Source organism: Rhinolophus sinicus, chromosome 4 (genome assembly GCF_057876585.1).
Source record: "Rhinolophus sinicus isolate RSI-liver-muscle chromosome 4, RSI-T2T, whole genome shotgun sequence".
In the NCBI taxonomy this organism is placed as follows: domain Eukaryota; kingdom Metazoa; phylum Chordata; class Mammalia; order Chiroptera; family Rhinolophidae; genus Rhinolophus; species Rhinolophus sinicus.
The window spans coordinates 78,390,093-78,415,085 of record NC_142504.1 but is presented as its reverse complement, the minus strand read 5'-3'; the positions used below and the strand labels follow the sequence as shown (position 1 = coordinate 78,415,085).

The window sequence follows — 24,993 nt, the reverse complement described above, 5'->3', positions numbered from 1 at the left end:
ATCAAGGCTCAACTATAACAGAAGGGCACACAAAGGACAATCCTGCAGCACCTGAAACAGGTGACCAGGAAGACTGTGCCAGGGCCCTGCAGAGCAGCTACTACATAAGGCCACTTGGCCAAGACTGGGAGACATAGCATCTTTACCTAATACATAGAAACAAACACAGAGAGGCAGCCAAAATGAGAAAACAAAGAAATATATCCCAAATGAAAGAACAGGCGAAAACTCCAGAAATAGAACTAAACAAAATGGAGGCAAGCAACCTACCAGATACAGAGTTCAAAACGGTGTTTATAAGGATGCTCAAGGAGCTTAATGAGAACTTCAAAAAAGAGATAGCAAACATTAAAAAAAGGACATAGAAACCATAAAAAAGAACCAGTCAGAAGCGAAGAATACAATAACTGAAATGAAGACTGCACTAGAAGGAAGCACCAGCAGATTAGATGAAGCAGAAAATCAAATCAGCAATTTGGAAGACAAGGTAGCAAAATACACCCAACTGAACAGCAAAAAGAAAAACTAATCCAAAAGTGAGGATAGTTTAAGAGTCCTCTGGGACAACATCAAGTGTAACAACATTTGCATCATACGGGTGGCAGAAGAAGAGAGAAAACAAGGGACTGAGAACCTATTTGAAGAAATAATGACTGAAAACTTTCTTATCCTGGTGAAGGAATTAAACATGCAAGTCCAGGGAGCACAGAGTCCCAAACAAGATGAACCCAAAGAGGCCCACACCAAGATACATCATAATTAACGTTTCCAGGCTTGAATTCCCTCCCGTTGTCAGGAATTTTTTTCACTTTCCTGTTTCCAAATCCCGAGATATAAACTGTTTTCTGTTCTCCACGACGAATCGTTTTCACAAAATGGCCGATACTACCAACCACCTGGGTTCAAGGAGCCGATTTTCCTGATTTCCCGACCAACTTTTCTCGGGATTCAGGAACGGAAAAGCAAAAAAAAATTCCCAAGAACGGGCAGGAATGGCCAACCAGAAACCCTAGTGATATAAATAGGGAAAAAGTCTAAGAGAAACACTGTGAGTAGTATGTTTATTTCCCATTGTGGGTATTAATGGGTTCAAGGAATCGATTTTCCCAATTTGCCAACCAACTTTTCTCAGGATTCGGGAACGGGAAAGCGAAAAAAATTGAGAATAGGAGGGAATTCTCGTTTGGAAACCCTAACCATAATTAAAATGGCAAAGGTTAAAGACAAAGAGAGAATCCTAAAAGCAGCAAGAGAAAGGCAACTAGTAACTTATAAGGGAGCTCCCATAAGACTGTCAGCTGATCAGGGTGGCTCGTTAGCTCAGTTGGTTAGAGCATGGTGCTAATAACACCAAGGTTGCCGGTTGGATCCCCGCATGGGCCACTGTGAGATGCACCCTCCTTAAAAAAAATAAAAAAAGACTGTCAGCTGATTTCTCAACAGAAAACTTTGCAGGCCAGAAGAGAGTGGCAAGAAACATTCAACATGAAGAAAAGCCAGGAACTACAACCAAGGCTATTCTATCCAGCAAGCCTATCATTTAGAATTGAAGGAGAGAAAAAGAGCTTCCCAGACAAGCAAAAGCTAAAGGAGTTCATCATCATCAAACCAGTATTACATGGAATGTTAGAAGAACTTCTTTAAAATGGAATATAAAGATCAAAATTATGAATCATAGAATGGCAATAGCTACATATCTATCAACAATTACTTTCAATGTAAATGGACTAAGTGCTCCAATCAAAAGACATAGGAGGGTTCAATGGATAAGAAAACAAAACCATTACAAATGCTGCCAACAGGAGACTCATTTCAGATTGAAAGAAACACAAAGGCTAAAAATGAGGGGATGGAAAAAGTTATTTCATGAAAATGGAAAACAAAATAATCTGGGGTAGTAATAGTTATACCAGACAAAATAGACTTTAAAACAAATGCTATAACAAGAGACAAAAAAGGACACAGTCAGTAATCCCACTCCTGGGTATTTATCTGAAGAAACCCAAAACACTACTTCAAGGGGATGTGTGAGCCATATGTTTACAATGGCCAAGATGTGGAGGCAGCCTGGGTGTGTGTCAATGGATCAATGGATAAAGAGGAGGTGGTACATATATACAATCTTTCAAAGTGATAATAATACTTAAACTTGGGGCTGTTGAGAGAATTGGAATTAAGGATGAAATGCACACGACATAGTAGGTGTTAAAAGTAAGCATTGAGGGGGCCTGCCCAGTGGCTCGGGCGATTAGAGTTCTGTGCTCCTAACTCCGAAGGCTGCTGGATAAAAAGGAGGTGGTACATATATACAATGGAATATTGCTCAGCCATGAAGGGAATGGGTTCTTGCCATCTGTGGCAGCAAGGATAGACCTGGAGGGTACTGTGCTGAGTGGAATGTCAGAGAAAGACAGATGTAATGTGATTTTGCTTATATGTGGACTCTAAAGAACAAAATAAACAAACGAAACAGAAACAAACTCATAATACAGAGAACATTCTGAAGGTTGCCAAATGGAAGGGGGCTTGGATGTATGTGTGAAAAAAAGGGGAAGGAATTAAGAAGTACAAATTGATAGTTACAAAACAGTAGTGGGGATATAAAACAAAGCATAGGGAATATAGTCAGTGATATGGTAATAACTACGTATAGTGCCAGGTAGTTACTAGTCAGGGATATCACTTCTTAAATTACATAAATGTCTAGCTACTATGCTGTACACCTGAAATTAATACGAATGTCAACTGTACTTGAAAAATTAAAAAAGGGGAGGGAGGTGATGGGGAATAAGAGGCCCAAAATACCAGGTATAAAACTAGTAAGTCATGGGGATGTAATGTACAGCATAGGGAATATAGTCAATAATATTGTGATATAATAGTATGCTGTCAGATGGTTACTGGACTTACCATGGTGATCATTTCTTAGGTATATATAAATGTTGAATAACTATGGTGCACTCCTGAAACTAATATTGTATAGTAGTTATATTTTTAACAAAAATCTTACAATAAAAAAATAAAGTTCAGATTTCAATGGCAAAAAAACCCAAAAGAATGTAACTATTCTGAGCCTCAGTTTCCTCATCTGTAAAATAGGGAGAAATGGTAATATCTACCTACCTTGCAGGGTCATAGGGAGGATGAATAAGAATAAGCAGCCCAGTGCCTGGCACACTCTAAGTCTCAAAAGGTTTAGTGTCCTTGTGCTATGGACTGAATTGTGTTCCGCCAGATTCATATGTTGAAGTCCTAACCTTCTGATGTGACTATATTTGGAGATAGGACTTTTAGGAGGTAACCAAGGTTAAATGAAGTAATGAGGGTCGGGTCCTATTCTGATGGGACTAGTGGCTTTACAATAAGAGAAAGAGAGAGCTCTCCCTCTCTCTACACGTGTACTTGGCCATATAAGGACACAGTGAGAAGGTGGCAGTCTGCAAGTCAGCAAGAGAACTCTGACCAGAACCTGACCATGTGGTACCCTGATCTCGGACTTCCAGACTTCAGAACTGAGAGAAATCAAATTCCTATGGTTTAATCCACCAAGTCCATGGAATTTTGTTACAGCAGCCCATGTTGACTAATACACCTGTTCTTGTTTCTATTCTCATGATGTGACTCCATTTAAATTAGATGCTGTGTGGATCTTCCTCACCAAACTGATACCTCTTTCAGGGCAAAGAATGGGTCTTATTCAGCTTTGCTTTTTCTTCGCACCTACCATGGTGATTTGAAAACAGTAGGCAGTCAATAAATATCTAGTTTACTAATGAAAATACGTAATGAGAATTTGATTTTAATCAAACATTCCCCTTCCATAGAACTTGGTATTGAATTGTAACAACTAAATATCATCACCAGACATGCATTTGACTATTCAGAAAACAATGATGCATAGTATAGCAAGTGTCCTTTTTTTGGTTGTACTTTTTACTGACCCCAACCTGCAGGGAAGTCTCAATATGTAGCCTGAAGAATGAAAAGAAGTAAAATGTCTTTTCTCTTGACCTGATGCACAGTACCTGCCATCCACAGCTCCATATCAATGCAAAATGCCACAGTCCCTTCACAATCTCCTTGAAGCACTCTGAGTTCACAATGGCCACCCAGCCACCAACTATACTGTTTCAGTACATTTGTACTGAATGTTGTACTGCAAAAGGGATCATATACAGTGTCTAAATGCTAAATGGAAAATGCCAAAGAGTTACAATAACCAATGAACACTACACAGAGTGTCTAATACATGCAAGCCTTAAAACAAGTGGGAGAAACCAATTCACAATCTTATCCAGTCCTCCTAGTGATTCAGTTTACCTGAGACCTGCAACACTACCTTCCAATATCCCAGCCAAATCTATCACAAGGGATCCACACCTTTGAAGGACAAGGGATGAATGACACATACAGTGGGACCCCAGTAAAACTCATGTTTGAAAGCAAGGATGACTCATGCCTCATTTACTGAGTACCTACTACATGCCAGACATAAGGCTAGGTACGGGGGATACAACAGTGAGCTAATCATACAACGTTCTTAATCTCAAGGAGCATAGTCTAGTGGGGGGAAGTGATGTGTTAGGGAATGAAGCCAGCCGGCAGTGCTTGCTTTACACAGTAGTGCAGGATCTCAAAAAGAACCACGAAAACGAAAACCACACAAAGTGATCTTAATAATAAATGGGAAAGTTACAATTGTCCCACGATCTTTAAAGTTGTTTTTTATAATCAAAACATTAAATGCACTGCGAACATCATAATTAATGGTGAAAGACTGAAAGCTTTTCCTCTGAGAACAGGAACAAGATAAGGGTGACTACTCTCACCATTTCTATATAACATAGCACTGGAAGGTGTCCAAAATTGAAAGGAAGTAGTAAAACTATCTCTTTTCGCAGATGACATGATCTTATATGTAGTAAACCCTAAGAATACCGCAAGAAATGTTAGAACTAAAAAACAAATCCAGCAAAGTTGCAAGACAGAAAATCACCACATAAATATCAGTTGCACACCTATACACCAATAATGAACAATCTGAAAAGAAAATTAAGAAAACAATTCCATTTACAAAGCATCAGGGAGAATAAAATACTTAGGAATAAACTTAACCAAGGAGGCAAAAACTTGTAGTATACTGAAAACTACAAAATACTGCTGAAAAAAATTAAACAAGACATCAATTAATGGAAAGGCATCCTGTGGTCATGAATTGGAAGACTTACTCTTGTTAAGATGTCAACACTACCCAAAGCTATCTACAGTCAATGTAATTGCTATCAAAATTCCAACAACTTTTTTTTTTGAAGGAGAAAAGTCCATCTTAAAATTCATATGGAATCTCAGTGCACCCCTTATAGAAAAAAGTTGGAGATCTCACACTTCTTGATTTCAAAACTTACTACAAAGCCAGAGTAATCAAAAAAGTGTGGGACTGGCCCAATTACGTATAGACCAATGGAATAGAATCGAGGACCCAGAAATAAATCCTCACATATATGGTCAAATGATTTCTGACAAGAGTGCCAAGACCATTCAATCAGAAAGCGACAGTCTTTTCAACAAATGTGCTGGGAAAAACTGGGTATTGATATACAAAAGAATGAAGTTGAACACTTAACCTACACCACGCACAAGAAATGGATCAAGGACCTAAACGTAAGAGATAAAACTATAAAACTCTTAGAAGAAAACACAGGAAGAAAGCTTTTCACGTCATTCGATTTGGCAATGATTTCTTGGATGTGACACCAAAAGCACAGGCAGCAACAAAAAAAGGGTAGATAAATCGGACTACATCAAAATTAAAAACTTTCTGCATCAAAGGAAAATATCAACAGAGTGAAAAGGCAACTGCAACCCAAGAAATGGGAGGAAACATTTGCAAATCATATTATTTGATAAGGGGTAATATCCAGAATAAAGAACTCCTACAACTCAACAAAAACAAACAGATTCAAAAAATGGGCAAAGGACTTGAATAGACATTTCTGCGAAGAAGATACACAACTGACCAACAAGCATGTGAAAAGATGCTCAATATCACTAATCATTAGAAAAATATAAATGAAAGCTACCATGAGGTACCACCTCACATCCCTTAACATGGCTATTATCAAAGAGAAAGAGACAGAGACAGAGACAGAGAGACAGAGAGACAGAGAGACAGAGAGAGAGAGAGAGAGAAACAAGTGTTGATGAGGATGTGGAGAAACTGGAACCCTTATGAACTGTTGGTGGGAATGCAAAATGGTGCAGCCACTATGGAAAACAGTATGCTAGTTCTTCAAAAAATTAGAAGTATAATTATCATATGACCCAGCAATTTCTCTTCTAGGTATATACCCAAAGGAAAGAATTGAGAACTCAAACAGATGCTTATACCCATATGCTAGCAGCATTATTCAAAATAGTCAAAAGGTGGAAGCAACCAGAGTGTCCATCAACAGATGAACGGATAAACAAAACACAATATATGTTTAAACAAAAAGTGGTATATACATACAATGGAATATTATTCAGGCTTAAAAAGGAAGGAAATTCTGACATAGGCACCACATGGATGAACCTTGAAGGCGTGCGAAGAGAAATAAGCCAGACACAAAAGGCCAAATACTGTATGATTCCACTTATATGAGGTAACCAGAGTAGTCAAATTCAGGGAGACAAGAAGTAAAATGGTGGTTGCCAGGGGCTGAAGAGTGGGAGGAATGGGGGGCTAGTGTTTAACAGGTACAAAGTTTCAGTTTGGATGATTAAAAAAGTTCTGGAGGTGGATGGTGGTGACAGTTGCACAACAATGTAATTGTATTTAATGCCACTGAACTGTAGAGTTAAAAATGCTTAAAATGGTAAATTTTTCCTTATATTTTAAGTAAAAATAATTTTAAAACATTAAAAACTTACTGTCAGTTATAAATATATAAGAAATGAAAAAACTGTAAAACTAATATTTATTCAGTGGGCTGTATAATTTAAAATATTAGAAACATCAACATTAAAGTGCTTGACTTCTTTGTAAAACACTTATGAAAAATACTTGAACAGTGTTTGCCTTCACATCTTGTAAATTATGATGCAGAGTGAGCATTTTTGCTATGATTTGGTCAACTGTCATACTTCCTACTAAGTTTGGATCAGCTTCCAACATTTTAGCCTCTGTGCTTTCAGTGTTTTGAAATAGCTCCGAGAGTTTCTTTACTGTGAAGCTTTTTGCCTGCATCGCCAGCTCTGGGACAGCTTCATCTTTTTTCTTACAACTACCGTTCTCCTTTGTGTCCATAAGCTTGCCGTCACTGGGCACTCGTGGCTGCACATGTAATCTCTTATACGGTGGCAGGGACAACATGCCAGATTGGCTACTCCAGTTATATTTGATTCAAATATCACTTCCAGCATTATCACTTTTTCTGTGCTGCACTCATCTTTGTGGGCCAATTCTCTCTTTCAATTATCCATTTTTGTAAGATGTCATGTGGGTCTATCACTACAAGACAAGGAGGCAACACAAAGAGAAACTGGAACCTGTCTGTGTGGGAGATGAGTAAGAGATGCGCCATGACCAATCACAGACTCTGAAAGAAGCGATGTGATTGGTCACTGATCATGATTGACATCTATGGTGATTTGTGGGCTGAAGAGCTAGAAGCTTGTGTATACAGTTACAGTTTATACACAGAGGTAACTGAAATTTGAACCGTGTTATTGGGGAACTGGTTATTTAACCTCTGGTAACTGAAATCCATGCATATTAGAGTCAAACAAAGCAAGTGTTATCTGTGTATAATTACAGACTGAGGTAAGAAATCCAAAGGAAAGGAACATGATTCTTAGAGAATCTTCAAGAATCTGACAGAAGACCATGGTGGCTAGAGGTCAAAGAGTAAGGGACGAGCACAGCAACTGACAACTGGCCAATAATAAGGCTCCAGTGTGACAACTGGGCAAAGAGTTTATATTTTCAATGAAGGTTAATACTGATTCTAAAGCTCATTCAAAACCCAAATCGTTAATTAAGATATTTCACTTTTCCATTTTTATATAGACCCCCATAAGAAAAGAGGGGCTATGAGCGTATTTTACAGCATCTTATTACTTGGCTTTGTACAGCCCAGCCTAGGCGGACCACAAGGAAATTATTTTAAACTATAAGGGAAAAAAAGATAAAGAAGGCCATGGTCAAGGGGAAAACCCAGCAGGGCCAAGCCACACTGCAGGGATACTATTAGCGATTCTGGCCCTAAGCCTGACAGCAGGGGGAGGCTGTATTAATTTCTTGTGGCTGCTGTAATAAATTAGTACAAACTTGGTGACTTAAAACAATAGAAATTGATTCTCTCCTAGTTCTGGAGGCCAGAAGGTTGGAAGCAGTGTCATCAGGCTGAAATCAAGGTGTGGGCCGGGCCCGGCTCCCTCGGGAGGCCCTTAGGGAGAATCCCCTCCCTGACTGGCCCAGCTGCTGGTGGCTGCCTATAGTCCTGGCCTTGTGGATGCCATCACTCCAATCTTCAGGGCCACCACGTCAAATCTTACGCGTGGCTCCATTTTCATCTTGCTTTCTCCTCTATGTGTGTAAACTTTCCCTCTGCCTCCCTCTCATAAGAATACATGTGATTGTATCTATCTAATGTGGGCGGAGTGGATATCCACTCAGATAATCTTCCCATCTTAAAATCTTTAACTTAACCACATCTGCAAAGGCCCCTTTTTCGCCATATATGGTAAAGAGGTTCCCGGGAGTAAGATGTGGATATCTTTTGGAGGGCCGTTTTTCAGCCTACCACAGAGGACATGAAAGGGCTCTCAGCAGAGAGGCAAGAGAATTAGACTCACATGTTGAAAAGATCACTGTGGTGGGAGTGGAGAAGGGACAGAGGATATGAGGAAGCCAGCTGGGTGGGCTCCTGCAACTGTCCAAGTGACAGGTGGTTTGGAGTAGGTGGCGGTAGTGGAGATGAAGGCAAGTGAACAAAGATACTCAGGAGGGAACACAGCAAGTTGGGAGGGAGGTGCCAAGAGGACCTTCTAGACTTCGGATGTGTATAGCCCTGTGCCAAGTGGTGCAATCCACTGAGCTTGGGAGCACCAGGAGCAGACCAGATGTGCCAGAGAAGATCAGGCTAAACAAGTGATGTGCAGTATTGCTGGGTAATACCGCACAGTGAAACAACAGGGTTCCTTCAGAGGAAGCAGAGGAAACGGCATACTCTAGGGCTGGGGCCAGATACTCCACTCATAATCTTTCAAAGTGATAATAATACTTAAACTCAGGGCTGTTGAGAGAATTGGGATTAAGTATGAAATGTACACAATATAGTACGCGCTAAAAGTAAGCATTGAGGGGGCCTGTCCAGTGGCTCAGGCGATTGGAGCTCCATGCTCCTAACTCCGAAGGCTGCCGGTTCGATTCCCACATGGGCCAGTGGACTCTGAACCACAAGGCTGCCGGTTCAACTCCTTGAGTCCCGCAAGGGATGGTGGGCTCTGCCCCCTGCAACTAAGACTGAACACGGCACCTTGAGCTGAGCTGCTGCTGAGCTGCCAGATGGCTCAGTTGGTTGGAGCGTGTCCTCTCAACCGGCAGTTCGACTCCCGCAGGGGATGGTGGGCCGTGTCCCCTGCAACTAGCAATGGCAACTGACCCTGGAGCTGAGTTGCGCCCTCCACAACTAAGATTGAGAGGACAACAACTTGCCTTGGAAAAAAGTCCTGGACGTACACACTGTTCCCCAATAAAGTCCTATTCTCCCTCCCCAATTAAATCTTAAAAAAAAAAAAAGTAAGCATTGATTACCCACTTGATTACCATTCACTGTCATTCTCTGCCTGTGCAGTAATGCAAGCAAAGACCAAAACTGTTATATGATTACAAGATTATAATACTTCTAATTTTATTCTGATTTCTTCTCTAGCTTTGCTAATTCATATTCATTTACTGCTAAGGCCTGATGCTCATTTAGAGTTACTGATATGTTCAAAAAATAACTCACTGTTCAGGCTAAAGTCAATTTTTTTTATAGTTTTCCTAATTTTGTCCTTATTGTATATAAAATGTATCCCTAATTCATCAGCATTAGTTCCTTCTCTATCTCAAGTCATACAAATAATCAACTCAATTATTTCCATTATATGCCAATAGCAGATGGAGCCTGCATTGTAAGCAATTTACAAAGAGATCATCCAAACCACATTTTATCAACTACCTAAAGAGCCTTTCCAATCCAATCAATCCTTCAACAAGGGTGATTTTATAAGTAACAAAATCGATCAACATATTTTAATTATTTTCTCAACAAGTTATAATAGGGTTCCTTTATTATGTGTGGCAATAACCCACAAATTGCACAAATACTTTATCTGAGGCTTAAACACACTCAGCTGTTTATACAAGCAATTCAAACACTAATTTATTTTAGATAATCATTTAGAAATTTTAGATTTCTCTATTGTTATCAGTTCAAAGTCGTGTTGAAATGAAACTAGAGACTTATTGTGAGTAAAATTTTACTGAACAAGTTCTTAGTAAACAACTCTGAACTTCATACAGAAGTGTCTGTCTCTCACTGAGCCACCCGCATTCTCCTTCAGTTTTTAGTACAGAATAGGTAAAAAAATGTCATTTGTGTTTACTTCATTATTCATAAGCTTCCTTCACTATAAATTTAGATTTTAACACAATAGCAGAGGTTTTGTGTTGTTTTACTTTGAGATAAAACTCGACATTCTTCTATCAAGAGAAAAGCTCCCAATTTCAAGGTAGTTTCAACTGCTCTCCCTTCTAAGCCAAGCCTAGATCTGAGACGCTACACAAGGGCTAAAGAAAAACACAAACCATTCTGTCATTTCTTGCCATTTGTACATTGGCAATTCCTCCAGAACAAGAATCTCTAAGAATTTCACCATAGCAGGTCCTGATGTTTGGCTAAACTACTTCAAACAGCCGTTTCCTCTCTCCCATGCCTTCCCCTAATTTTCTGTGCTATTTCAAGAGGCATAATTTCTAGCTCCATTTGTAGTTTTGATAATCTAACGTAATGAGTGCCTCATCAATCATCAATACAGAAACGATCAAAAAAGATTCAGATCCATATAGTTGATAGCTGAAGCCAAAGGCCTTCCAGGTATAAACAAAACTCGTCTGAGCAATCAAAGTGCTGCAAACCTTGCTGTAACACAGAGGAACTATTCTAACAACCGCAGGCCTACAAAAGCCATTCTCACCATGGATGGTTCAAAAGGCACAACGTCAGACAAGTATGCAGTGGATGAATTCAACTTTAACATGCTTCTTTATTTCAGATCTAAATAAGGAAGAGGGTGAGCATGTTTTACACGACACAAAAATACCAAGTTTTCTTGCTCCAGAGATCAGTTGACAATACATAACCTGACATTTTGCAATTCACCGCTCAAAACGAGGGTGAGGGGAAAGCACTTAAAAGCCTTGACAGTGACTCATTATACTGCAAACAATCCTAACCAGGCCACACAGCACGGATTTTAGTTTAATCCAACTGCTTCTCAAAACCCAAATCTCCATCATTAAGCAAATACAACTTGAATTTGGATACAAAATGTCATTTTCCCCTCATGTTGTCCCGTTAGAACAGTACCAAAAATTTTACTTGTGATAGAGATAAAATGATACAAACATTTAAAAGTCTGTCAACCTGGTTGAGGGTTACTTTAGTGGCTGAATATTTTACATGAAGTATTCGGGTGGTGCAAAAGTAACTGCGGTTTTTGCAATTATTTTTACCCTTTTAAACTGCAATCACTTTTGCAGTCAATCTAATAAAACCTGAAGGAGGGCTGCTGCAGAGACGAGGCCACAAAGTGCAGTTACAATGCAGAAGGATCTACCTAGACCAAGGGTGTCCAAACTTTTTTCAACGGTTTTCACCAAGGGCCATATGCGGTAAAATACCCAAACAGCTGACCAATCACTTGAGGTGAAGTACGTATTGCCGTACCTGGTTTAAGTAAACTAAATATATTTTTGGAATTTGCTGCGGGCCAATAAAAAATGGACCATGGGCCACAGTTGGCCCGCAGGCTGCAATTTGGACACCCCTGACCTAGACAGTAAGAAGGCCAAAGTGGGAAGAGCAGCAAATAATGCTCATTAACCACAGGAACTCAGAGAGTTCCTGCATCACGCTCAGACTCACATTTCCTAGAAAAGCCCCACCTGGCAAGGAAGAGGATGGCGCGGTCAGCATGGAAGAACAGGTTGGGCTAACGTGTATTACGGAATGCAGTTGATGTCATGGTCGGGCATGGGCCCAGGGAAAGCTCTGTATAGCCGGGGACGGAAGCACCCTTTCAGAGAGTCACCATTGAGCACGTGGATGTTTCCGACTAGCTGCTTCTAAGTACAACAGAACAGCAAACCATCAGGAAGCATTCTGCCCTATTTTCTCCCATTAAAGAAGAATCACTTTTGTGGTCTCCTTGGCTATGTAATTTCAGGGCAACAACTATCCTTAGTCCTGGGGATTTGGCCTCTTTTGTGTGTGTGAGTAAAGCTTACTCACTTCTTGGGAAGGATGTGGACCAGTTTATTCCCTGAGAGTCAAAGGTAGAAAGACCTGAGCGGGGACAGGGCAAGGAGACTAGGCGTCTGTAATCAAGTCACCTGAAGCTGGAAAGACACGAGTCCTGAAAGCTAGCTTCACACCGAGGATGAAGAAGGGAAGGGGCCCCAGTGGTGTTCCATCCACATGCAAGGGACAGAAGAACTGGTGCTGACAGCCCTTCCTGGAACTGTTTGGGCCCTAGAAGCTGCCATGTGTGTAGCCTGGAAAAACTGGTGTTTAGGAGCAGTAACCCATGGGGCCCAACACTGGAGAAACCCTACCCTAGAGCTCTGCCCTGGCACCAGTGGTCACAGATGCAATGGAGGCCCTGCAGTCTTCAGCAGCAGCCATGCAAGCCTCTTCCCTTCCTTTCTGCAGGGAGCTCCCACCCTGTGCTGTACCTAGCAGCCCCCAGATTTCAGCATCAGAGATCAAACTTGTCTTAAGCTTATGCCCTGCCCAAGCTTACTGCCTCTCTGTAGAGGCATCTGGAAATCTATTGGGCTGTTTTGGGGTGACACAATGACAGTAGTGGAACAGACCTCAGACGCAAGACATCCTGCAGTGTGCAAGACAGGCCGGGGCTCTGTCTCATGTCCTGCGCAATTTCTGAACATTTGGAAATTCACATGGATAAAACACTGTCTATCCTTACTTAGTTCTAAAACGTACCTCCATTGACACAGAAACACAAAACCATTTGGACACCTTTCTCAAGATTTATTCAAAATTTTAGAAAATCGTGTCACCAACAGCAACACTGCTTATGGCATCTGAGTAGCCAACACACCACAGCTACACTTGTCTGCACTTGTAGTTCACATGCCAAAATTTAACAGGGATATTCAAAGCTCCTTTAAATATACAAGGGTACCAAAAAAAATGTATACAAGTGGACACTGTGGTCAACGTTGCTCAAGCAGTAGTTTGCCATAATCAGAAGTGTCTGGACTCTGATGGTAACCACTTTGAGCACCTCTTGTCATTGCACAAGTCAAAGGTGGCTTGTATTCATCTTTTGTTATCAGTATACATCAACTAGTACAATGTTAACACAGTTTTCCTTTCTTAAAATGTGTATACATTTTTTTGGCACCCTCTGTATATAAAGCCAAATAAATTATTAAAGATCCATGAAATACTGGATACCAATGATCTTCATTAATAAATTTTTTACCATTCAATATTAGGAATTTGTGGCATAGTGAAATTTATATCATGAAATTTACATATTTATTTTAGGTTTCTTATTTTTCTACCTTACTCTGACGTGGTCCTCGGGTCACGCCGCAGCCCACGCCCCCACTGCTCCAACTTCCCCATACCTTTTTTTTTTCCTTTAAGGCTAGACATCTATTAAAGGCTTTGGTCTCCGAAGTAGTTGGTTTGGGGAGGGATTTAAAGATGGGCGATCTGTGTTCTAAGGTACTTTGTCAGTACACATCCTGTGTCTAATGCAGGGAATTAGTTATTCTGACATTACCCTGAAATAGGCAGCCTGGCTCATTGCAAAAATGTCATGTTCCTCATTTCCTCCACTCCAACGGTGTTTTGTCATAGTGTCCCTACTGCAAAAAGGGGGCTTCCCTGCCTTCTCTTAACACATACAGATAAGTTTGGTCTGTTCTTTCATTTTAAAAAGCATCCTCCTCTCTCTCCTATGGAATGGCTTCTGATCTTAAATCCAAAGTTATCTGTTATACACAGATGCAAGCATCTAATTACTTCATCTTTGGATGAAGGTGTGCTGAGCATTTACATTTTGAAATACATGTAGTTTTTATAACGAATCTCTTTTCACTTCTTTACTATTTGGGCGTTCTATTGACTTTTAGACATTGTATGTATGGGCAGGTCATTTCATCTATCGATTTAATTTTAGAATCATAAAAGGGGAATTACAAAATATTTGTTATAAAAAGAGGGCGTCAGATCTGATAGAGTCAAGAGCTGGTCCTCTAGACAGCGTCCCCTCCCAGCCACCAACTTCTTCCAGAGTCCTGTTCTTCCTGAAACTCAGGATAGGGGATTTTGGAGTCAGGGAACTAGATTTCTGCCTCATCATGCCAGAGAAGAAAATAATACCAGACCATGTCATGCCACTGCCATGCAGGGGTTGCCCAAACGCCCACGGGTGGGTGAAGAGAGAAGTGCAAAGGCCAGCCAGTTAGGATAGGCCTTTTCTTGAACGGATACAACACTGAGCAGAGGACAGCTCACTCAAAGAGCTCTGGTGCCCAGAGTTCCAACTGAGCATGCCAGGCACAGCTGAGACCCATGGCCACTTCAGAAGCAGGCAACTTCATCAGAGCGCTCAGCTTTCCCTTTGATGGCACCTGTCAAGATGAGCCCATGCGCAGTGGTGGCTCTGCTCCCCGTCTCCCCACACTAAGCACTGGACAGCCTGGATGCACCGCCGGGAAGAGGCTGGTGGGCCAGACAGGAGTCCTGTTACCTGCTTATGACAAGCACAGTGTCAATCCAAGGAGCACTCTGGAGCCCCTCCCCTGGGTCAACAGACATGCCACTCCTCAATATGGGGTTGGGGAGGGGCAGGGTGAGGAATCAAGGATTTCAGAGCTCCCAAAGGGCACTGCGCCCAGGCTGCACTTGCTGACTGGCAAAAAGAAGGGGGGGCAGGTATGCCTATAAAACCTCTTGGACCCCACATTATTCCAGCAACCTCAGGAAGGCCACGGACACCTGACAGGGAAGTCCATCCATCTCTACGACTATCTCAGCCCTCTCATGCAGACAGGTAGCCAGGTAAACAATGTCCACACATCACCAGTGCTGGGAAAAGGGGTGGAAGGACGCTGCAGGAGTACTGAGGACTCACTTCACCTTCTCACGGAAATCTGAGCTGCATCTTGAATGACAAGTAAGAAGTAGTTCGATGCTGCACAATACTCCCGCATGACTAGAGAGGAAGGGACAGGGGAAGAGGCAGGAGGGAGGCTAGGAAGCACAGAGCAGATCACAGGACGTCCTACACCAAGCCAGGACCTTGGACTTATCCAGTAGAAGACGGAGCCACAAAGGGTCTAAAGCTCGGGGTGACACGTTCCCTGAGGAGAGACCTCTCTGGTGGTTTACGGAGTAGCCTCTGGTGTTAACAGTGTAGTTTGCCCATTTCTGTGGAGTCACCCCCACCTTTAGTAGCACACAGGTAAACTTCTCTTATCATACAAGTTACAGAAGAGAGGTAGTGTAGCGGTTAAACATATAGACTCTGGAGCTGCAAAGCTTGGATTCAAACCAACCCTCCCACTTACTCTGAAACCTTGGACATGCCATTCAATGTCACCGGGCTTCCCCTTCTCCCCCTACACAGAGGGAGGTAACAAGAGGTGCCCTCTCAAAACTGGGAGGATTACATGAGAATTAACAGACGGGGATAACTGGTGTGTGGCCTGGCATAGAGTAAGCACCATTATGTTTATTTCGATGTGTGTTAGGAAAAGTAAGTCACCTAAACCAGTGATTTCACAAATATTACAGCTTTGGAAAAAACTAAGTGTCCAAGTGACTCTTTCTGAGGTAGATTTAAAGGTATTGAGTAAGCAGTACCTCCTTGAAGGAAGGACCTGCTTCTCATGTGTGTGTCCTGCACAGAGCAGACACCCTCTAGGGGCTTTCCCTGCAATAACCGACTATTTTTCTGTAAGACAGGAGTAACTACCTGTTATATATATACATACGGTTTCTTGTGTTCTGAAATTCTTGAGCAAGAAGGAAGAGATGGAGAAAGCAGCCTCAGCTGGGGAAAACGGCTGAGATGGCGAACTATTAACCATCTCTACATGTGAAGAAAAGCCCCTATTCTCAACCTTCAAATCAAATTCCAGGAAGTCATAACTATCTCTTCTTACACTGCAAGTTTCTGAATAGTTTTATATAAAAACATGTTTTTCTAACTATGTATGGTGATGGATGTTAACTAACTATGGTGATCATTTCACAATACATATAAATACTGAATCATTACTATTGTATACCTAAAATTAAGTATCAATTATACCTCAATTTAAAAAAAACAAAACACAAACATGCATGCAAAGTCATTTGTTCAGAAATTGGAATGAATTCCCCCTATAACAAAAAGGCTTTAAGTGGTGACTAGAGCCCCAGGTCAGCCCACAACGGCCATATCTGATCCCAAATTGTACCTATGTTACTGGTTGAACAGCATACCATGAATTTAGGGAATGGAGTAAGTGGTGGAAGAGGCATAAGACAGAGATGAGTTCCTCCCCAGACAGCCCCAACCCCTCTCATGGGGGAAGAGCTGGCGCTAAACAAAGTTTTTAAATTACTCTTTTATATTCTCTTCGCCTTGAGTCCTTCTCAGCATCAGTCTCCTCAGTCCCACTGCTGCTGCTAAGTGGGAAGGTTACTCTGGCCAAAGAGACTGGAGTGCAAAAAATGGTATTTTAGGACCTAAAACAGTCTGTACAGAAGGTCTAGAACCCTGAAATCTGATGTGTTTCGGGATCTACAAGTGGTTTTGTGTAACTGGAATAGAAAGCGCTCCATGCTTCAGTATTACTTCTCTCTGCCTTTTTTGTCTCATCCTCCCTGCTTCAGCAAAATTTCACCCAGTAGAGCTACTCTTGACGAGAGTAAGGGAAGGCGGTAATCTCATCAAGCTGCTTGTTAGCACAGCATGTGTGACTCAGAGCACAGAGTCTTTTAAGAGTTCACATCTTTAACGTCACATCTGTACACATCCACACACCCATCTCAGTACAAGTATTCACTTTTTTCTGATAATTTCCTATATAAACTCTATTATTCTCCAGGCAGTTGCATTTTTAAAAGAATCCCAATTAAGCCAAATTAATCTTTCATGAATATTTAATTGGAACCTTTTCAGACAGTGCAATAGTTGGAAAAAAATGAGCCTTTTTACAAACACACCACTGAGTTGAGGAGGATGGAAAAAGCAACAAATGAGTTTCCTGTCTCTCCTGCCTTACACCATTTCTGCTTCTCATCGCTTCTCCTTTTCTTGCATTTCTGCATCTATGGACTCTCCATAGACTCTGGCAACAAGAGCAGCCTGCAAGCTTTTCCTGTCCTCCTAAGTATGTGGCATGGTTTGGGACCAGAAGCAGCTCAGACGCCTACTGGCCTAGGTCTCTCACATGGGCCTTTTGAGTTTTTCCAGGGAGAACTAACTTTTTCTCTAAAGGGTCAAAGAGTAACTGTGTTAAGCTTTGTAACCCCTATGGTCTCTGTCACAGCCATTTCTGCAGCTGTACTGCACAAGCAGCCACAGAAAATACACAACTACATGAGCATGGCTGGGTCCCAGTAAAAACTTCATTTACAAAAAAATAGAAAAAGCAGACAACAGGCCATAGTTTGCAATGCCTGGTTTGTACTGAGCCATCGCTACGGTAAGTCTGGCTTCATAATCCAGACACTCACAAATAGGGCCACATGTCACATGGCTCTGTCGCATGTGCCATAAACTGTGCTCAACAGTTTAGGATCCATTATTCATTATAAATATACACATATTACCATGAGATTTTCTTGCTTTTTGTTTTTAATACATTTTTTGCCATTTTGTAATTTAAAACAAAGTGGCAAAGAAAAATATCACAATATGTAACACCAACTCCGTACTAATCCTGTATCATATTCGTGCAATTCGTCCTCAGTGAACATTCCTTATAACCATTATATGCGTGCTTTAGCTGACAATGACAAAATATAATTTTATTAATATCTACAGGCACAATTTGGTGGTAGCGTTGGCGAGGGTAAAAATTATAGATCCTTTAACATTAGAAAGAACGCCAGGAGTTGAAGCAGGAGATGGAGATGGTGGCCTCAAGGGGAGGAGGGGCAGTAATGTCACGCCTGTGGAAGGAAGAACTTCAAAGCTCATTTCGGCCAGGCCCTCCAAATGTCCCTGCCTTCCTCATAGCTCAGTGTGCCTCATCTCTTCTGCTAGTCCTCAGATTAAAAAACAAAGTAATATCTCAAGTCAATAAGAGATGATGACATTAGGACCCTGAGCCCCAAAGAGCCAGGAGTTACTGATGGACATGACGGCCACACTGCGAAGGACAAAGTCATCAGCGGACCAGCCACCTAGCAGCACTGCCTCCCAGGAAACACGGACCAACTGGTGGATCTGAGAAGAAAATAAGTACAGAATGAGCCACCAAATGTGACAACCTAATGATATCGATCAACTGATCAAGTCTCATCCCTCTTCTCCAGGTGCCATTTCACATATCCGCGTGGATGTTTCACTGTTTCCTCTCCTCGATTTCCTTTTCCACCTCCCTACCTTTCAGATTCTTCTCCCCACCTCACCATTCCTCCCAACTCCTTCTAATTAAACTCACTCACTTCAACCCTATTATGATGCTCAGGCCTCATTTCCTCCACAAAATTTTCCTTCAAGCTGGACTGTAAGTTCCTTCTCTCCACTCCTACAGAATACAGAACAGGCCATGGGTATTTCTCGCAGTCTCCCTACGCCGTAACACCTAAAAATCTAGTGCCTGTCTGAGCACATAACCACAGCCTATCTTATCCTGTGCTTGATTACCTAAAGGTCTGAGTGTGTCACACATGCGAACGTCAGTTAAGTGTTATGTGTGTAGGAGGAGGGGTGAACATTGCTGGATTATAGCACTGAGCTCTAAGATCAAGATTAGGAATTTGGTTTCAGGTTCAGTATCATGAACTTATCCAGGTATGTCCTTGGGCTCAAAGTGGAAAGGCCTCAAAGCAACACCAATGTATGCCAACCTCGGGAAATACATCTCCCACTGTATGATGGTGGCTGAGCACCAATAATAGGGCAGCTTGTTAGATTACTGCTATAGTTAAAATGGAAGTGGCAGCTACATTTTGAAATCCCAACTATGGCATGTCTTACATCTCAAAAGGCTCTATTATGCATACATTTCTAATTCCTATAGGTACAATGTCTGAATTGTACAATCCAGACCTCCCGCTAATACAGAATGGCCTTCATGATAATCTGTTTCTACAAAGTAACCATTTCTCGTTATGTAGCTGATGGTGCAACTTATTATCCTAGTAATGTGGCTTGAGAAAATGACCTTGCTTTAATAAAAATGTTCTTGTTACGCTAGATACAAAATATGTTTCTACTGTTAAATTGTAACATTACTATTATGGAAGGCTGGGAAGGGTGGTCTTCTGTGACAAAACAATCCTAAGAAAAGAGATAACCAATTTCTCTTCTGCAAACTGAGCTAGAAGTGATCCTCAAACACTTCTGGTGAAGTTCCTCCCTGCTGAGTTTTCCAGCAGCGCCATTCAATTTTGGAACAGGAAGACAAGTTTCTAATGCATAATAGGATCTAAATCTTTCAACTGCAATATGTGAGGCTAACTGTAAATATAAAAGTAACCCTCATACAGGACGTTTTCTCTTCGACTCAAACTATGTTATCAAGCTGAAAGCATAATATTTGTGAGGAAGGCATCGAGTACAAAAGTTGGCTAGTGTTTACTGAGTGCTTAACATGGTGGCAGCTACCATGGAGTATTTCTTTTCATTCCAACCACACTATGTGTGCTACTCCCATTCTATAGGCAAGGAAGCAAATTCAGAGAAACCCAAGTCAGCAGCTACAAAAGTGGCAAAACAAGGGTTACAAGCCTGATTGTAGGAAAGCTGATACGATAATGTTATCACTGTCCAACCCTAGAAAAGTTTAAGTTGCTGGAGAACAAGGTCACGGAGCAAATTACAAAATATAATCAATTTAGTGAGAAAGGTAAATTGGTATAATGAAAAGAGCCCTTGATTTAGAACTACAGTGCTAAATACTGAGACTTGAGTCCCTTGTTATAAACTTGCCATGATAAAATACTAGTGACACTAGGGTTGTCACTAGAATACTGAGAATACAAGAAAACATGCCTAGCACTGCCCTTGGCAGAGAACAGATACTACAATATTTTGTTTCCTTCTTTATCTTCAGTCCCCATTTCAAAATACAAGCAGATAAGTACAGCATAAGGGGATATAGTCAATAATATTGGAACAACTACGGGTACTAGACTTATGGGGTGATCACTTTGTGAGGTACTATATAAGCGTCTAATCACTATGTTGTACAACTGAAACCATTATTGTATGTCAACTGTAATTGAAAAAAATATACAAGCAGATAGCTCCTATCCAGATAATGTAAATCCTCCCTGGACACGTCCCCCCCCTTTCTCACTCCTAACAGGCTCACCCATAGAGACACACCTTTCAAGGTGCATTTCTCTGCTGTTAACGTGAGCAAAGAGTTTTCCTATCACTCAAAATCTGCCTCTACTATCATTGCATAAAATTCTCTAGATAAAATATAACAGCAAAAACACTGCTATTTCATGCATTCAATATATAGGAACCAGGAGGCAGTAATTAAGTACTACACCAAGACAGTTTCGAAGGAAAAATGATCATTAAAATAAGTAACATAGAACATTTCCAAGCAGGTAGTATGGAGACATGCAAGCACCATTATCTTGATCAGCAACGAAAGAGGAGTAAACTGGATTCTAAGACCTTCTCCACCCCTCTTTCATACAATACAGACTGGCAGTCTAAAAAAAAAAAAGTCAGAGCACAGTACATGAAACATTCAGATGTTATCCTTGTTTTCATGACATACATTCTCAGAAGGCGAAATAAATCAACTAGACAAGAGAGACCGTGGGTCAAGTAAATCTAAATCCAGTCTCCATGAACAGCCTTGATAAAACTCTGGGTTGAAATCAGATGCATGTTTTAAAAAGAAAATGTTCTGATAAAGTTTTCATTTTCAGGTGAGAAAAACTGATTTAAAAGCAAAACGTCTTTAGTGAAAAGTTTACAGCTGTGAAATATTTGCTTTGCCATTGAGAATGCAGAAGCTCCAACCGGTAGAAACCACCATTCTCTGAGGTCTGAAAACCTGCGTCTGTATCTCAATCACCCTGTCACCCGCTCTCCTCTCCTGTTCTTACAGACTGTGTCCCTCAATCACAGCTGCACAGCTTTCCTCTCTCCTACCGGTACCAAACCACTAGGTCTAAAAAAGTGTGAAGCAGATGACCCTTAACCATTTACAGGGAAGCTGCTGATCAACATAACGAGTCTTGTCAACATTCAACCGGCAAATCACAAATTTGCTTCCTAAATCAGAAAGCAGATGCTTCTCCTCCCCAATGAATCTGACGGCTCCTCCTATACTCATAGAAAGCTACCAGGTTTCAGTTTTCCTTCATGTTTTAAAAGACGAATACAAATAATTAACTGAACACGCGTGTTCTTCCTTCCACTCTCACATATACTTAAAATCCTTCCGTTTTCTTCTTCCTCTAAGTTAGAGAAATCCAGAATAAATAGGCTCGCTTGAAAGGCATTAGGAACTCATTTTGAGAACTGAGTTTTAGAAGACAAGCAGAAGAGGTGAGGCAGCAGAGTTCGGTTTAGTTCCCCCCCCCCCCTTCAATTCCTGCATGCCAAGGCAATTGTGCATATCTGTTTGCAAACAACAAAAGCGTTTAGAATGCACAGCGATGCAAAGTGACGCGAGGCACAAGACACAGCACCACGCAGCCGGTGTGCTCCGTGCCATGAAGGCTGCTCGGGCACCACGCGAGCCGGAGTCACAACACTGCAAGTCCAAGGCTCACTGCTGACTCAAATCGCATCCGGTCCCATGTCCCAAAGCCAACGGGCTCCGCCGGAGGACGACCCCGCGACAGAGAAGCAGACAAAACACCGGGAGCCCCTCTCGGAGGACAAGGCCGGGAATAAAGTGAGGGGAGAGATGGCGGGAGCGCGGGGAGAGAAAGGACAACTGGGTGGGGGTGTAAAGGGGCGATGTGGCAAAGGCGCAGAAGCCCCGGCTGCAGATCAGGCCGAGGGAAGCCACGAAGGGACCGGGGCCAGAGATGAGTGAGCAATGGGAGGGGGAAAGCCAGGCGCAGATTCAAGCGCGTGAGCGGGACCCGAGGCGCGCGTGGCCTGGCCAGGGGAGCAGGGCGCGTCGGTCACCTGTATTGTTTGAAAAGCTGGTCCGACTCCCTAAAGCCGTTATTAAGCAGCATGTTGATGCCCGCCAGGGCCAGCTCCGCGTCCTGTAGGGGCGCCGCCGCCGTCGCCGACGAATCTCCGTCGTCCCGCCGCCGCGGCCGCTGCTGCTCGGAGCCGGCCATGGGAGCGCAAGGCTCTGCGCAGAGCCCAGGCGAGGTGGGGTGGGGCGGCAGCTGCTGCGGCCCCCGCGCGCGCCCGGAGCCCGGCTCTACCTGCCCGGAGCGCAGCGGAGCCGGGCGGCGGGGCGGGGCGCGGCGCGGCGCGGAGGGGAGGGAGGGGCCGTCCTCGCTGCAGCGCGGCGGGGAACGTGGGCGCCCAGGCCGCCGCCTCCCGCCGCCGCGGGGGATTACTCAGCAGCCGCCCGCCCGCGCCTCCTGCTCCCTTAGAGACGCGGGCTCGCGCGGGCACCGAAGCCGAATCCGTTTCCGGGTATCTTTAACCCTGCAGCGCCGGGGTCGGAGCGGCCTCCTTCCGCGCTTCCTGCAGCCCCCGTGTGCCCACGGGTCCACACACAGCGCCCTTCGCCCAGCCGTCCCGGGCCGACGCGCTGAGCCTGCTCGGAAACACGGAGGCCCCGAGGCCCGGAACTTGACTCGCTCCTCCGGGCTCTCTGGGAAGCGAGAAAGGGCAAACGGGTTTGAAAAGGGGACGGAGAGCTCCGCCTGGGTCGCAGCGAGGGCGCGCGCCGCAGGAGACCAGCAGGCTGAAGCCAGCGCGCGGCGATTTTGGCCGTAGCACCTGAAACCCCACGCCGCCAGCGCCAGAGACCCCCAACTTCACCCCGCTCCTGGGGCCGCCCACCAGCCCGTGACAGCCAATCCCCAAGGAGGTGGGCGGCGGGGGCGGCGCCACTGAGCACCTGCCGGACAGCTGCCCAGAGCGCAGTACTTAGACACTGACAGGGAGAGCTCCTGTATCCAGGCACCCACCCTCTGGCCCGACACTACCATTTGTGCGCTGGGGCAAGAGGACAAAATGGAGGCCCATATGTCATATATTTAAAAGTTATAAAATAAGCTGTTCAAGTGTGTTCTACTCTCATCCTGACAATTATACTTTCGTATCAATGAAACAGTAAAATAAGTGTGAAGCTATGGTTTTCACAAGACCGAATGTCAAAGATGACTGAATTTAGTTATTATTGTATATGTTCTGATGATGACCTGATTATGTCTCGGTGGGTAGTAATTCATAAATCATATTTGTTTTTCCATTAATTCATTTTTCTCACCTTTATTTTAGCAAAACACTAAATATGTTGTTATAATCAAGATGATATTCTTAACGTCAAATTAAGCCATCTTAAATCATAGTTCTTAGTGTACTTAGTGTACACTTAGTTCTTAGTGAAGTTTATTAATTTCAATTTGGAGAAACTTTGTTGAAGCATTTACCACTGATTTTGTTTTTAAAAATTAAAGCGATATTCAGGTTTTGAGATAACCCATGAATTTTAAATATCACGTCCAGCATTATAAGAGGATCAATAAATTACCACAGACAATATTACAAAATAATATAATTTTAGTATCTAAGTTACTATCATTTATTTTGTGACTTGTGCCATCTCTTACACAAATATCTAAATCCATACAGCATTCCCAACATTAATAGACACACATTTAAGAGTAATGTGAATTGCTATCACTCCTTAGCTGTCAGGTGTAACTGTTATGAAACCAGACTAATTCTTGAGCATATCTGCAGCCACAAATTGGAATACCAAAATAAGCAAGAAAGTGGACAATTTTCACCCGTGGGAAACAGCACTTTGTAACGCAGGAATCATTACATTCATGCAATCTGAGAAGGATTTGACAAGTTGACCAATTTTTTTTAAATCTACTCAGTCTTGGATTTAAATAGTGTTCCTCTCACACATCAGCAGTGTCACAGACCTGCATGGCATTCAGAGGCTGTAACTAGGATATTTAGCAAGGGATGAGTACTGTTTCCCTGGGGTCTGATCAATGTTAATGATGAGAATGGATATTAAGGGTTATAGGGTCCGCGGAGCCAGCACCGAGTGCCAGATCCTGGGTGACAAATGTGCCCATGTGTTCTTTACTAAATGTATGTGTGTGCACGTTTGGATGGGCAGGGCTGTCTAATGCAGGTACTATACTGGCCATGGGGCTCACATGGGGCTCTTGCCAGAGAGGGTGCCCTCGTCACACGTTGCCATTGGTAATAGAAACTGACAACGTGCCCAGCACTTACAAGCTGCCTGAACTTTGGATTTGTGGAATCATCCGCCCCCCAAATTCCTGAAACAATTTAGTCAGCAAGGGAGGGAAGTAAGAGAGCAACACCAAACTGAACAGAAGTCTGTACTCC

The 24,993-nt window shown here is 42.6% G+C and overlaps 1 protein-coding gene across 1 annotated transcript in view; it reads right to left on the bottom strand.

Moving 5' to 3' along the window:
* Window positions 1-23,455, bottom strand: part of TTC39C (tetratricopeptide repeat domain 39C) — a 98,589-nt gene extending 75,134 nt beyond the window's left edge. Inside the window, exon 1 of the mRNA XM_074340220.2 lies at window positions 22,618-23,455. Coding sequence (XP_074196321.1) covers window positions 22,618-22,778 — 161 coding nt within the window. The 5' untranslated portion in view covers window positions 22,779-23,455. The remainder of the gene's footprint in view (window positions 1-22,617) is intronic.
* Window positions 23,456-24,993: the final 1,538 nt, after the last annotated feature.